Genomic DNA, 15,534 nt, shown 5'->3' with positions numbered 1-15,534 from the left:
AGTCTGGGCCGGCAGCTTTGAGAGGGTTGCCACGTTTAAATGTTTTACTCATGTCTGCCACGGGGAAGGAGAGCCCACAGTCTTTGGTAGTGGGCCGTGTCAGAAGGACTGTATTGTCCTCAAAGTGCGCAAAGATGTTGTTTAATTTGTCTGGAAGCAAGACGTTGATGTCTGCAACGGGAATGGTTTCCTTTTTGCAATTCATGATTGTCTGTGGACCCTGCCACATCTTGTGTTTGAGCCGTTGAATTGGGACTCCACTTTGTCTCTATACTGAGACATTGCTTGTTTGATTGCGTTATGGAGGGAATAACTACACTGTATTTGGGCATGTTTCCAGTCACCTTGCCATGATTAAATGCGGTGGTTCGTGCTTTCAGTATAACGCGAATGTTACCATCAATCCATGGTTTCTGGTTAGGGAAGGTTTTAATAGCCACAGTGGGTACATCTCCTATACACTTCTTTATAAGCTCGCTCACCGAGTCAGCGTATACGTCAATGTTATTGTCTGAGGCTATCTGGAACATATCCCAGTTCACGTGATCGAAGCAATCTTGAAGCATGAAATCTGATTGGTCAGACCAGCATTGGATAGACCTAAGCATGGGCACTTTCTGTTTTAGTTTCTGCCTGTAGGAGGGGAGCAACAAGATTGAGTCATGGTCGGATTTGCCAAAAGAAGGCCAGGGGAGGGCCTTGTATGCATCGCGGAAGTTAGAGTAGCAATGGTCGAGCGTGTTACTCGCTCGTGTACTTCAATCGATATGCTGATAGAATTTCGGTAGCAGTGTTCTCAAATTAGCTTTGTTAAAATCCCCAGCTACAATAAATGCATCCTCGGGATATATGGTTTCCAGTTTGCATAAAGTCCAGTGAAGTTCTTTGATGGCCGTCTTGGTATCCACTTGCGGGTGATCTACACGGCTGTGACGATAACCGAGGATTGTTCTCTTGGGAGATAATACGGTCAGCATTTGATTGTGAGCAATTCTAGGTCAGGTGAACTAAAGGACTTCATGTTCATGTATGTTACAATTACACCATGAATCGTTAATCATGAAACATACACCCCCCACCCTTCTTCCCGGAGAGATGTTTATTTAAGAATCCAGGTGGCTGTACCGACTCTGACAACATATCCCGAGAGAGACATTTTTCGTTGAAACAGAGTATGTTACAATCCCGGATATCTCTTTGGAAAGCAACTCTTGCCCTGATTTCGTCAACTTTGTTAACTCGGAACTGGACATTAGCGAGTAATATACTCAGAAGCGGTGGGTAGTGTGCGCTCATCCGAAGCCTCACCAGAAGACCGCTCCGGCACCCTCTCTTCCGGTGGTGTTGTTTTGAGTCGGCCTCTGGAAACAGATCAAATGCCCTGGGAAGTGCTTTGGGAAAATCGGATTCCTGGTCGTTGTGCTGGTAAGTTGACGTCTCACTGATATCTAATAGGTCTTCCCGGCTGTATATAATAACACTTAAGGTTTTCGGGGCTGACAATGTAAGAAATAATATGGTCTGCGATTGTGAGGCCAGTACTGCAAAAGTCTCTAAAATTACGGAGGTGGCTTGTGGTAAAGAAATTAACATTCAATTCTCTGGCAGCAGCTCTGGTGGACATTCCTGCAGTCAGCATGCCAATTGCACGCCCCCTCAACTTGAGACAACTGTAGCATTGTCTTGTGTGACAAAACTGCATATTTTAGTGGCTTTTTATTGTCCCCAGCACAAGGTGCACCTGTGTAATGATCATGCGGTTTAATCAGCTTCTTGATATGCCACACCTGTCAGGTAGATAGATTATCTTGGCAAAGGAGAAATGTTCACTAATAGGGATGTAAACAAATTTGTACACAAATTTTGAGAGATATGCTTTTTGTCCGTATGGAATATTTCAGGGATCTTTTATTTCAGCTCATGAAAAATCGGACCAACACTTTACATGTTGCGTTTTATATTTTTGTTCAGTATAACTAAAAGCTAGCTAGTTGGAGTCTGTACTTCTGTTTGTATCACTGTACAGTAAAGCAACGAGTTGAAAATATTGAACGGATACAGTACACAGAACGCACCGCAGCCTAGTGCAGCACCCTCAACATAGTGTTGCGGACTGCTCCATTGACAATGAATGACTTCTGACGGAAGGCAAAGAGGTTGATGCATCTGGTGGACATGTGGCAATAGACCTATTTGTAGGAGGTATGCTAAACGTATGGATAGCACACAAGCTGTTAACCTCAAAGTATAAACAGCTGGGAATAAGGTTGTTTTAGTGTCTGTTCTATATCTAGGAGATAAGAAGGCTCAGGAAATAGTTTTTCAATACACATTTAACCTCTTATTTTTGTTGGCTCATAACTGTCTCCACACTTCTATTAATTTGTATAAATTACCTTCAGACTAGTCCCATGACATGGTCCGACAAACACCACTGTAGCAGTGTAACATATCTTTAGTTTAATTTGACCGATTTTATATTTTTTTTTTATCTTACTCGGATTGAAGCACCGGTTTTAACTGCATTACATCAAATTTAGTGTGCCAATGGTTTTTTATTTTGTGATGTATGGAACATAACCCAGCATGAAGTTGAATTTTAAATGTTTTAAAACTGGACTAGTGTTTGAAAAATCTTTAGCAATAGGAGAGAGCTGCCTAATATAACTGAACAATGATCTTTGTATAATTAACTCATTAATAAGTAGGCATTCGTTAGCGGGCAGCGTCTGTCTGGACTAAGGCAGACAGTTTATTTGTGGGCTATTATTGAATTGAATGTATTTTGGGTAACAGACGTATACAACAAAATGTACAATGTGGACCCAGAGGAATTCACTTGAAAGTATTAATTAAAATGCTTGTTTCCAATGTGGTCCTCGATGGTAAAAAGAATAACACATACCCTACCAGTCAAAAGTTTTAGATCATCTACTCATTCAAGGGTTTTTCTTTATTTTTACTATTTTCTGCATTGTAGAATAATAGTGAATGCATCCGAACTATGAAATAACACACATGGAATCATGTAGTAACCAAAAAAGTGTTTAACAAATGAAAATATATTTAATATTTGAGATTCTTCAACTAGATACCATTTGCATTGATGAAATCAATGCACGCTCTTGCCATTCTCTCAACCAGCTTCACCTGGAATGCTTTTCCAATAGTATTGAATGAGTTCCCACATATGCTGAGTAGTTGTTGGCTGATTTTCCTTCACTCTGCGGTCCAAATCATCCCAAACCATTTTAATTTAGTTGAGGTCGGGGGATTGTGGAGGCCAGGTCATGTGATGCAGCACTCCATCACTCTCCTTCTTGGTAAAATAGCCCTTACACAGCCTAAAGGTGTGTTGGGTCATTGTCCTGTTGAAAAACAAATGATAGTCCCACTAAGCGCAAACCAGATGGGATGGCGTATCGCTGCAGAATGCTGTGGTAGCCGTGCTGGTTAAGTGTGCCATGATTTCTAAATAAATCACAGACAGTGTCACCAGCAAAGCAACCCCACACCATAACCCCCCCTCCTCCGTAATTTACGGTGGGAAATACACATATGCAGATCACCCGTTCACCCACACCTTGTCTCACAAAGACACGGCGGTTGGAACCAAAAACTCTCATTTGGAATCCAGACCAAAGGCCACATTTCCACTGGTCTAATTAATGTCCATTGCTTGTGTTTCTTTGCCAAAGCAAGTGTCTTCTTCTTACTGGTGTCCTTTAGTAGTGGTTTCTTTGCCGCAATTCGACCATGAAGCCTGATTCACACAGTCTGAACAGTTGATGTTGAGATGTGTCTGTTACTTGAACTCTGTGAAGCATTTATTTGGGCCCCAATTTCCGAGGCTGTTAACTCTAATGAACTTATCCTCTACAGCAGAGGTAACTCTGGGTCTTCCTTTCCTGTGGTGGTTCTCATGAGAGCCAGTTTCATCATAGCGCTTGATGGTAATTGCGACTGCACTTGAAGAAACTTTAACATTTCTTGAAATTTTCCGTATTGATTGACCTTCATGTCTTAAAGTAATGATGGACTGTTGTTTCTCTTTGCTTTTTTTTAGCTGTTCTTGCCATAATATGAACTTAGCCTTAATATGAACTTAGCCTTATTTGGTAAAAGACCATCTTCTGTATACCACCCCTACCTTGTCACAACACAACTGATTAGCTCAAACCCATTAAGAAGGAAAGAAATTCCACAAATTAACTTTTAACAAGGCACTGTTAATTGAAATGCATTCCAGGTGACTACCTCATGAAGCTGGTTGAGAGAATGCAAAGAGCATGCAGAGCTGTCATCAATGCAAAAGGTGGCTATTTGAAGAATCTCAAATATAAAATGTATTGTGATTTATTTGACTCTTTTTATGGTTACTACATGACTCCATATGTGTTTCATAGTTTTGATGTCTTCACTATTATTATAGAATGTAGAAAATAGTAAAAAATAAAGAAAAACCCTTGAATGAGTAGGTGTTCTGAAACTTTTGACCGGTAGTGTGTAATGATTAAAGATAAGACAAAATGTCAAACAAACATAAATACATTGATTAAACTTTACATGCAACTTTTATCTGAAAATATGAAAATCTTGTAGCCTATCCTTTGTGTGATGATTTACATAGGCTAATTTGTGTAGTGATTTTAGAAGGTGTAGCCTACTACAGTCTTGTTCAATTCTATAGGTCTAGGCTAAAAGTGAATAATAGGCCTATAATGTGAAAATCGAAAATGTTTGATCAAACGGGTAACAAATTAATTTCAATGTGATTGATGTATGTCTCTTGAATGTGTCGCAATCTGAGAGCGAGAACGCGCATTCTGCCTCTGTTACAAGTGAGTGGGGAAGGAGTAGGGGCGCGTATCCAAAGCGCGCTCACACCTGAATTATTGGGGCCACATGCATCGGCAAAAGACGAGAACGCGCGCCCTGTGTCTTCTCTGCTTCCCTCTCGGATACTGTCGTTTCCTGCATTCTAGTTGATTGGCAAGTGGGGCCGGGACGACCACTGAGTAGCGAAATACTGGGATAAGATGGAGGTTTGCGAGAGACTTTTGTGCCTGGCCGTGGTGTCCAGCGTTCTCGGCGTTGGCTCGGTTCTGGGGAAATACGTGAGAGGTATCGTCAATACCAAGGAGGTAAGGTGTTTGATACCTAATGTATCACTTGTGACAATGACACCATCATTACACTCGTCAGCGCCTTCTCATGTAGCCTAAAGCCTTTCGGTGTTTCTATTCTATTGTGAGTGTGACGAGCTCCGAAATTGCCTGATCATATTTATTCCAAACCAAGCAATTCCTCCAAGATGTTACAGGCTGTCCATACTGCCTTGTATTTGTGCGCATCTCAATGTGTGTCAGAGCAAGCGTATTTCTATCTTCGTCGTTCTGGCTCTGTGGCTCTCACCGAACGGTAGAAGCAAGCTGTGCATGTTTACGAGAATGTGACTTGCAAATCCATCTAGCATTTATTTTTCTTTGTGATAGCGCCAAGTGTTGGCGATATCCTACACTGCAACCAAAATAACTCACATCCATCATTCGCATATAATAACGGTAACCCCGCCGTTACAGGTGTACGTCAGTTGTCGCTCACGTCGCATATTGTTTATATTATTTGTCCTCATCTCACATCAGCTGTGCTCCAACACTTAACACTATCCTATCAATATAAAACACAGTCTTCTGATATCAATCTATTATCAATATCAACGATACTATTATCTGATTTAATCTGTTTCCGCGTTTAGATGCTGTGCTGTTATTGTTTCCGTGTGCACCAGACAGATGTGCGCCAGCCGCGACTATCCCGTGCACTGAGTTCTCATAACTCTTCTCATCTCAGCTCTTTTAGTGTCCTACTTCTGCATAACAGTTTGATGATCAGGTGTGATATTTAACCCATGACATTCATGACTCATAAAGTAGCCTAACACCTGTCCTACACAATACAATTAATTCCCTCTTCCCCCTTCCCTCTTCAGAAGGACCACAATGGAAATAAACTTTGTGTTATCCTTGATGATTTTCTTATTGTATGGGGAGGCGTCACTGGCTGGAGTGCCCTTATGTACGTATATATAAAAAATGGTCTAAAATCAATCACTCTCATATGTAGAAACACTTAGGCTACTTATCAGACCATGTGGCTTCCAATCAAGAGCTATTGAAAATTGACAAACTATAATATAGTTAACTTGCTAAATACACTAGTGTATGATATCAGAAATGCTTATGAATAACATAATCCATATTAGATCCCCAGCTCATGTCAGACGTACTCTATACCCTCTTCTCTTACATGGTGTGTGTTAGTCTTCCCTCAAACACCATGTCACTGCTCTGAATGGACTGAAACAACACTCATCTGGACATGTTGATATATAGTGTGTGTGTGTTGCCGTGGGACTGTTCAACACATCAGTCTTGTCTGCGGACTCCCACCCAAGGTCACACACACACAGCCTCACTCCTCCACCTCAAAGTCACAGTAGAGTACAACATGTCAAATCAGCAGGCAAGGTATGATCAGGTTCAGTGATGGTGGGGAGGATTATATGTATGATCAGGTTCAGTGATGGTGGGGAGGATTATAGGTATGATCAGGTTCAGTGATGGTGGGGAGGATTATAGGTATGATCAGGTTCAGTGATGGTGGGGAGGATTATAGGTATGATCAGGTTCAGTGATGGTGGGGAGGATTATAGGTATGATCAGGTTCAGTGATGGTGGGGAGGATTATAGGTATGATCAGGTTCAGTGATGGTGGGGAGGATTATAGGTATGATCAGGTTCAGTGATGGTGGGGAGGATTATAGGTATGATCAGGTTCAGTGATGGTGGGGAGGATTATAGGTATGATCAGGTTCAGTGATGGTGGGGAGGATTATATGTATGATCAGGTTCAGTGATGGTGGGGAGGATTATAGGTATGATCAGGTTCAGTGATGTTGGGGAGGATTGTAGGTATGATCAGGTTCAGTGATGGTGGGGAGGATTATAGGTATGATCAGGTTCAGTGATGGTGGGGAGGATTATATGTATGATCAGGTTCAGTGATGGTGGGGAGGATTATAGGTATGATCAGGTTCAGTGATGTTGGGGAGGATTGTAGGTATGATCAGGTTCAGTGATGGTGGGGAGGATTATAGGTATGATCAGGTTCAGTGATGGTGGGGAGGATTATATGTATGATCAGGTTCAGTGATGGTGGGGAGGATTATATGTATGATCAGGTTCAGTGATGGTGGGGAGGATTATAGGTATGATCAGGTTCAGTGATGTTGGGGAGGATTGTAGGTATGATCAGGTTCAGTGATGGTGGGGAGGATTATAGGTATGATCAGGTTCAGTGATGGTGGGGAGGATTATAGGTATGATCAGGTTCAGTGATGGTGGGGAGGATTATAGGTATGATCAGGTTCAGTGATGGTGGGGAGGATTATAGGTATGATCAGGTTCAGTGATGGTGGGGAGGATTATAGGTATGATCAGGTTCAGTGATGGTGGGGAGGATTATAGGTATGATCAGGTTCAGTGATGGTGGGGAGGATTATAGGTATGATCAGGTTCAGTGATGGTGGGGAGGATTATAGGTATGATCAGGTTCAGTGATGGTGGGGAGGATTATAGGTATGATCAGGTTCAGTGATGGTGTGGAGGATTATATGTATGATCAGGTTCAGTGATGGTGGGGAGGATTATATGTATGATCAGGTTCAGTGATGGTGGGGAGGATTATATGTATGATCAGGTTCAGTGATGGTGGGGAGGATTATATGTATGATCAGGTTCAGTGATGGTGGGGAGGATTATATGTATGATCAGGTTCAGTGATGGTGGGGAGGATTATATGTATGATCAGGTTCAATGATGGTGGGGAGGATTATATGTATGATCAGGTTCAGTGATGGTGGGGAGGATTATATGTATGATCAGGTTCAGTGATGGTGGGGAGGATTATATGTATGATCAGGTTCAGTGATGGTGGGGAGGATTATAGGTATGATCAGGTTCAGTGATGGTGGGGAGGATTATAGGTATGATCAGGTTCAGTGATGGTGGGGAGGATTATATGTATGATCAGGTTCAGTGATGGTGGGGAGGATTATATGTATGATCAGGTTCAGTGATGGTGGGGAGGATTATAGGTATGATCAGGTTCAGTGATGGTGGGGAGGATTATAGGTATGATCAGGTTCAGTGATGGTGGGGAGGATTATAGGTATGATCAGGTTCAGTGATGGTGGGGAGGATTATATGTATGATCAGGTTCAGTGATGGTGGGGAGGATTATAGGTATGATCAGGTTCAGTGATGGTGGGGAGGATTATATGTATGATCAGGTTCAGTGATGGTGTGGAGGATTATATGTATGATCAGGTTCAGTGATGGTGGGGAGGATTGTAGGTATGTTCAGGTTCAGTGATGGTGGGGAGGATTATAGGTATGTTCAGGTTCAGTGATGGCAGGTTCAGGTATGTTCAGGTTCAGTGATGTGGGGAGGATTCTAGGTATGATCAGGTTCAGTGATGATGGGGAGGATTATATGTATGTTCAGGTTAAGTGATGGTGGGAAGGATTATAGGTATGATCAGGTTCAGTGATGGTGGGAGGATTATAGGTATGATCAGGTTCAGTGATGATGGGGAGGATTATATATGTATGTTCAGGTTCGTGATGGTGGGAAGGATTGTAGGTATGATCAGGTTCAGTGATGGTGTGGAGGATTATATGTATGATCAGGTTCAGTGATGGTGGGGAGGATTATATGTATGTTCAGGTTCAGTGTGTTCAGTGATGGTGGGGAGGATTATATGTATGTTCAGGTTCAGTGTTCAGTGATGGTGGGGAGGATTATATATATGATCAGGTTCAGTGATGGTGGGAAGGATTGTAGGTATGATCAGGTTCAGTGATGGTGGGGAGGATTATAGGTATGATCAGGTTCAGTGATGGTGGGGAGGATTATAGGTATGATCAGGTTCAGTGATGGTGGGGAGGATTATAGGTATGATCAGGTTCAGTGATGGTGGGAGGATTGTAGGTATGATCAGGTTCAGTGATGGTGGGGAGGATTGTAGGTATGATCAGGTTCAGTGATGGTGGGGAGGATTATAGGTATGATCAGGTTCAGTGATGGTGGGGAGGATTATATGTATGATCAGGTTCAGTGATGGTGGGGAGGATTATAGGTATGATCAGGTTCAGTGATGGTATGGGAGGATTATAGGTATGATCAGGTTCAGTGATGGTGGGGAGGATTATATGTATGATCAGGTTCAGTGCTGTTCAGTTATATGTATGATCAGGTTCAGTGATGGTGGGGAGGATTATATGTATGATCAGGTTCAGTGATGGTGGGGAGGATTATATGTATGATCAGGTTCAGTGATGGTGGGGAGGATTATATGTATGATCAGGTTCAGTGATGGTGGGGAGGATTATATGTATGATCAGGTTCAGTGATGGTGGGGAGGATTATATGTATGATCAGGTTCAGTGATGGTGGGGAGGATTATAGGTATGATCAGGTTCAGTGATGGTGGGGAGGATTATATGTATGATCAGGTTCAGTGATGGTGGGGAGGATTATATGTATGATCAGGTTCAGTGATGGTGGGGAGGATTATATGTATGATCAGGTTCAGTGATGGTGGGGAGGATTATAGGTATGATCAGGTTCAGTGATGGTGGGGAGGATTATAGGTATGTTCAGGTTCAGTGATGGTGGGGAGGATTGTAGGTATGTTCAGGTTCAGTGATGGTGGGGAGGATTATAGGTATGATCAGGTTCAGTGATGATGGGGAGGATTATATGTATGTTCAGGTTAAGTGATGGTGGGAAGGATTGTAGGTATGATCAGGTTCAGTGATGGTGTGGAGGATTATATGTATGATCAGGTTCAGTGATGGTGGGGAGGATTATAGGTATGATCAGGTTCAGTGATGGTGGGGAGGATTATATGTATGATCAGGTTCAGTGATGGTGTGGAGGATTATATGTATGATCAGGTTCAGTGATGGTGGGGAGGATTGTAGGTATGTTCAGGTTCAGTGATGGTGGGGAGGATTATAGGTATGTTCAGGTTCAGTGATGGCGGGGAGGATTGTAGGTATGTTCAGGTTCAGTGATGGTGGGGAGGATTCTAGGTATGATCAGGTTCAGTGATGATGGGGAGGATTATATGTATGTTCAGGTTAAGTGATGGTGGGAAGGATTGTAGGTATGATCAGGTTCAGTGATGGTGTGGAGGATTATAGGTATGATCAGGTTCAGTGATGATGGGGAGGATTATATGTATGTTCAGGTTAAGTGATGGTGGGAAGGATTGTAGGTATGATCAGGTTCAGTGATGGTGTGGAGGATTATATGTATGATCAGGTTCAGTGATGGTGGGGAGGATTATATGTATGTTCAGGTTCAGTGTGTTCAGTGATGGTGGGGAGGATTATATGTATGATCAGGTTCAGTGATGGTGGGAAGGATTGTAGTATGATCAGGTTCAGTGATGGTGGGGAGGATTATATGTATGATCAGGTTCAGTGATGGTGGGAGGATTATAGGTATGATCAGGTTCAGTGATGGTGGGGAGGATTGTAGGTATGATCAGGTTCAGTGATGGTGGGGAGGATTATATGTATGATCAGGTTCAGTGATGGTGGGGAGGATTATATGTATGATCAGGTTCAGTGATGGTGGGGAGGATTATATGTATGATCAGGTTCAGTGATGGTGGGGAGGATTATAGGTATGTTCAGGTTCAGTGATGGTGGGGAGGATTGTAGGTATGATCAGGTTCAGTGATGGTGGGGAGGATTATAGGTATGATCAGGTTCAGTGATGATGGGGAGGATTATATGTATGATCAGGTTCAGTGATGGTGGGGGATTGTAGGTATGGATTATTATATGTATGATCAGGTTCAGTGATGGTGGGGAGGATTATATGTATGTTCAGGTTCAGTGATGGTGGGGAGGATTATATGTATGATCAGGTTCAGTGATGGTGGGAAGGATTGTAGGTATGATCAGGTTCAGTGATGGTGGGGAGGATTATAGGTATGATCAGGTTCAGTGATGGTGGGGAGGATTATAGGTATGATCAGGTTCAGTGATGGTGGGGAGGATTGTAGGTATGATCAGGTTCAGTGATGGTGGGGAGGATTATATGTATGATCAGGTTCAGTGATGGTGGGGAGGATTATATGTATGATCAGGTTCAGTGATGGTGGGGAGGATTATATGTATGATCAGGTTCAGGGTGGGGAGGATTATAGGTATGTTCAGGTTCAGTGATGGTGGGGAGGATTATAGGTATGTTCAGGTTCAGTGATGGTGGGGAGGATTATATGTATGATCAGGTTCAGTGATGGTGGGGAGGATTATATGTATGTTCAGGTTCAGTGATGGTGGGGAAGGATTATAGGTATGATCAGGTTCAGTGATGGTGGGGAGGATTATATGTATGATCAGGTTCAGTGATGGTGGGGAGGATTATAGGTATGATCAGGTTCAGTGATGGTGGGGAGGATTATATGTATGATCAGGTTCAGTGATGGTGGGAGGATTATATGTATGATCAGGTTCAGTGATGGTGGGGAGGATTGTAGGTATGTTCAGGTTCAGTGATGGTGGGGAGGATTATAGGTATGTTCAGGTTCAGTGATGGTGGGGAGGATTATATGTTCAGGTTCAGTGATGGTGGGGAGGATTCTAGGTATGATCAGGTTCAGTGATGATGGGGAGGATTATATGTATGTTCAGGTTCAGTGATGGTGGGAAGGATTGAGGTATTCAGGTTCAGTGATGGTGTGGAGGATTATAGGTATGATCAGGTTCAGTGATGATGGGGAGGATTATATGTATGTTCAGGTTAAGTGATGGTGGGAAGGATTGTAGGTATGATCAGGTTCAGTGATGGTGGGAGGATTATATGTATGATCAGGTTCAGTGATGGTGGGGAGGATTATATGTATGTTCAGGTTCAGTGTTCAGTGATGGTGGGGAGGATTATATGTATGATCAGGTTCAGTGATGGTGGGAAGGATTGTAGGTATGATCAGGTTCAGTGATGGTGGGGAGGATTGTAGGTATGATCAGGTTCAGTGATGGTGGGGAGGATTATAGGTATGATCAGGTTCAGTGATGGTGGGGAGGATTATAGGTATGATCAGGTTCAGTGATGGTGGGAGGATTATAGGTATGATCAGGTTCAGTGATGGTGGGGAGGATTATATGGTATGATCAGGTTCAGTGATGGTGGGGAGGATTATAGGTATGTTCAGGTTCAGGTTCAGTGATGGTGGGGAGGATTATATGTATGATCAGGTTCAGTGATGGTGGGGAGGATTGTAGGTATGTTCAGGTTCAGTGATGGTGGGGAGGATTATAGGTATGATCAGGTTCAGTGATGATGGGGAGGATTATATGTATGTTCAGGTTATGATGGTGGGAAGGATTGTAGGTATGATCAGGTTCAGTGATGGTGGGGAGGATTATATGTTCAGGTATGATGGTGGGAGGTTCAGTGATGGTGGGGAGGATTGTAGGTATGATCAGGTTCAGTGATGGTGGGGAGGATTATATGTATGATCAGGTTCAGTGATGGTGGGGAGGATTATATGTATGATCAGGTTCAGTGATGGTGGGGAGGATTATATGTATGATCAGGTTCAGTGATGGTGGGGAGGATTATATGTATGATCAGGTTCAGTGATGGTGGGGAGGATTATATGTATGATCAGGTTCAGTGATGGTGGGGAGGATTATATGTATGATCAGGTTCAGTGATGGTGGGGAGGATTATATGTATGATCAGGTTCAGTGATGGTGGGGAGGATTATATGTATGATCAGGTTCAGTGATGGTGGGGAGGATTATATGTATGATCAGGTTCAGTGATGGTGGGAGGATTATAGGTTCAGGTTCAGATGGTGGGGAGGATTATAGGTATGATCAGGTTCAGTGATGGTGGGGAGGATTATATGTATGATCAGGTTCAGTGATGGTGGGGAGGATTATAGGTATGATCAGGTTCAGTGATGGTGGGGAGGATTATATGTATCAGGTTCAGTGATGGTGGGGAGGATTATATGTATGATCAGGTTCAGTGATGGTGGGGAGGATTATATGTATGATCAGGTTCAGTGATGGTGGGGAGGATTATATGTATGATCAGGTTCAGTGATGGTGGGAGGATTATAGGTATGGTCAGGTTCAGTGATGGTGGGGAGGATTATATGTATGATCAGGTTCAGTGATGGTGGGGAGGATTATAGGTATGATCAGGTTCAGTGATGGTGGGGAGGATTATATGTATGATCAGGTTCAGTGATGGTGGGGAGGATTATATGTATGATCAGGTTCAGTGATGGTGGGGAGGATTATATGTATGATCAGGTTCAGTGATGGTGGGGAGGATTATAGGTATGATCAGGTTCAGTGATGGTGGGGAGGATTATATGTATGATCAGGTTCAGTGATGGTGGGGAGGATTATATGTATGATCAGGTTCAGTGATGGTGGGGAGGATTATATGTATGATCAGGTTCAGTGATGGTGGGAGGATTATATGTATGATCAGGTTCAGTGATGGTGGGAGGATTATAGGTAGGTTCAGTGATGGTGGGGAGGATTGTAGGTATGTTCAGGTTCAGTGATGGGGGGAGGATTATAGGTATGATCAGGTTCAGTGATGGTGGGGAGGATTGTAGGTATGTTCAGGTTCAGTGATGGTGGGGAGGATTATAGGTATGATCAGGTTCAGTGATGATGGGGAGGAGTATATGTATGTTCAGGTTCAGTGATGGGGGAAGGATTGTAGGTATGATCAGGTTCAGTGATGGTGGGAGGATTATAGGTATGATCAGGTTCAGTGATGATGGGGAGGATTATATGTATGTTCAGGTTAAGTGGTGGGAAGGATTGTAGGTATGATCAGGTTCAGTGATGGTGTGGAGGATTATATGTATGATCAGGTTCAGTGATGGTGGGGAGGATTATATGTATGTTCAGGTTCAGTGTGTTCAGTGATGGTGGGGAGGATTATATGTATGATCAGGTTCAGTGATGGTGGGAAGGATTGTAGGTATGATCAGGTTCAGTGATGGTGGGGAGGATTGTAGGTATGATCAGGTTCAGTGATGGTGGGGAGGATTATAGGTATGATCAGGTTCAGTGATGGTGGGGAGGATTGTAGGTATGATCAGGTTCAGTGATGGTGGGGAGGATTGTAGGTATGATCAGGTTCAGTGATGGTGGGAGGATTGTAGGTATGTTCAGGTTCAGTGATGGCGGGGAGGATTATAGGTATGTTCAGGTTCAGTGTGTTCAGTGATGGTGGGGAGGATTATATGTATGATCAGGTTCAGTGATGGTGGGGAGGATTGTAGGTATGTTCAGGTTCAGTGATGGTGGGGAGGATTATAGGTATGATCAGGTTCAGTGATGATGGGGAGGATTATATGTATGTTCAGGTTAAGTGATGGTGGGAAGGATTGTAGGTATGATCAGGTTCAGTGATGGTGGGGAGGATTGTAGGTATGTTCAGGTTCAGTGATGGTGGGAAGGATTGTATGTATGATCAGGTTCAGTGATGGTGGGAGGATTGTAGGTATGATCAGGTTCAGTGATGGTGGGGAGGATTATATGTATGATCAGGTTCAGTGATGGTGGGGAGGATTATATGTATGATCAGGTTCAGTGATGGTGGGGAGGATTATATGTATGATCAGGTTCAGTGATGGTGGGGAGGATTATATGTATGATCAGGTTCAGTGATGGTGGGGAGGATTATATGTATGATCAGGTTCAGTGATGGTGGGGAGGATTATATGTATGATCAGGTTCAGTGATGGTGGGGAGGATTATATGTATGATCAGGTTCAGTGATGGTGGGGAGGATTATATGTATGATCAGGTTCAGTGATGGTGGGGAGGATTATATGTATGATCAGGTTCAGTGATGGTGGGGAGGATTATATGTATGATCAGGTTCAGTGATGGTGGGGAGGATTATAGGTATGATCAGGTTCAGTGATGGTGGGGAGGATTATATGTATGATCAGGTTCAGTGATGGTGGGGAGGATTATAGGTATGATCAGGTTCAGTGATGGTGGGGAGGATTATATGTATGATCAGGTTCAGTGATGGTGGGGAGGATTATATGTATGATCAGGTTCAGTGATGGTGGGGAGGATTATAGGTATGATCAGGTTCAGTGATGGTGGGGAGGATTATATGTATGATCAGGTTCAGTGATGGTGGGAGGATTATAGGTATGATCAGGTTCAGTGATGGTGGGGAGGATTATATGTATGATCAGGTTCAGTGATGGTGGGGAGGATTATAGGTATGATCAGGTTCAGTGATGGTGGGGAGGATTATATGTATGATCAGGTTCAGTGATGGTGGGGAGGATTATATGTATGATCAGGTTCAGTGATGGTGGGGAGGATTATATGTATGATCAGGTTCAGTGATGTTGGGGAGGATTATAGGTATGATCAGGTTCAGTGATGGTGG

General features: G+C 43.1%; 1 protein-coding gene across 2 annotated transcripts in view; it reads left to right on the top strand.

The window, feature by feature from the left end:
- Positions 1-4,866: 4,866 nt before the first annotated feature.
- The window catches only part of LOC118371310 (transmembrane protein 145-like), a 53,723-nt gene continuing 43,055 nt past the window's right edge, over positions 4,867-15,534 (top strand). The window contains exon 1 of one of the 2 annotated variants that reach the window (XM_052489981.1): positions 4,867-5,144. In XM_052489981.1, the coding sequence (XP_052345941.1) occupies positions 5,040-5,144 (105 nt within the window). In that variant the 5' untranslated portion in view covers positions 4,867-5,039. The remainder of the gene's footprint in view (positions 5,145-15,534) is intronic. The other variant, XM_052489982.1, reaches the window with a different exon arrangement.

The sequence above is a fragment of the Oncorhynchus keta genome, chromosome 31, assembly GCF_023373465.1.
Source record: "Oncorhynchus keta strain PuntledgeMale-10-30-2019 chromosome 31, Oket_V2, whole genome shotgun sequence".
NCBI lineage: Eukaryota > Metazoa > Chordata > Actinopteri > Salmoniformes > Salmonidae > Oncorhynchus > Oncorhynchus keta.
Note: the sequence above shows the minus strand (reverse complement) of the source record. Positions and strands in the feature narration are given on the sequence as shown.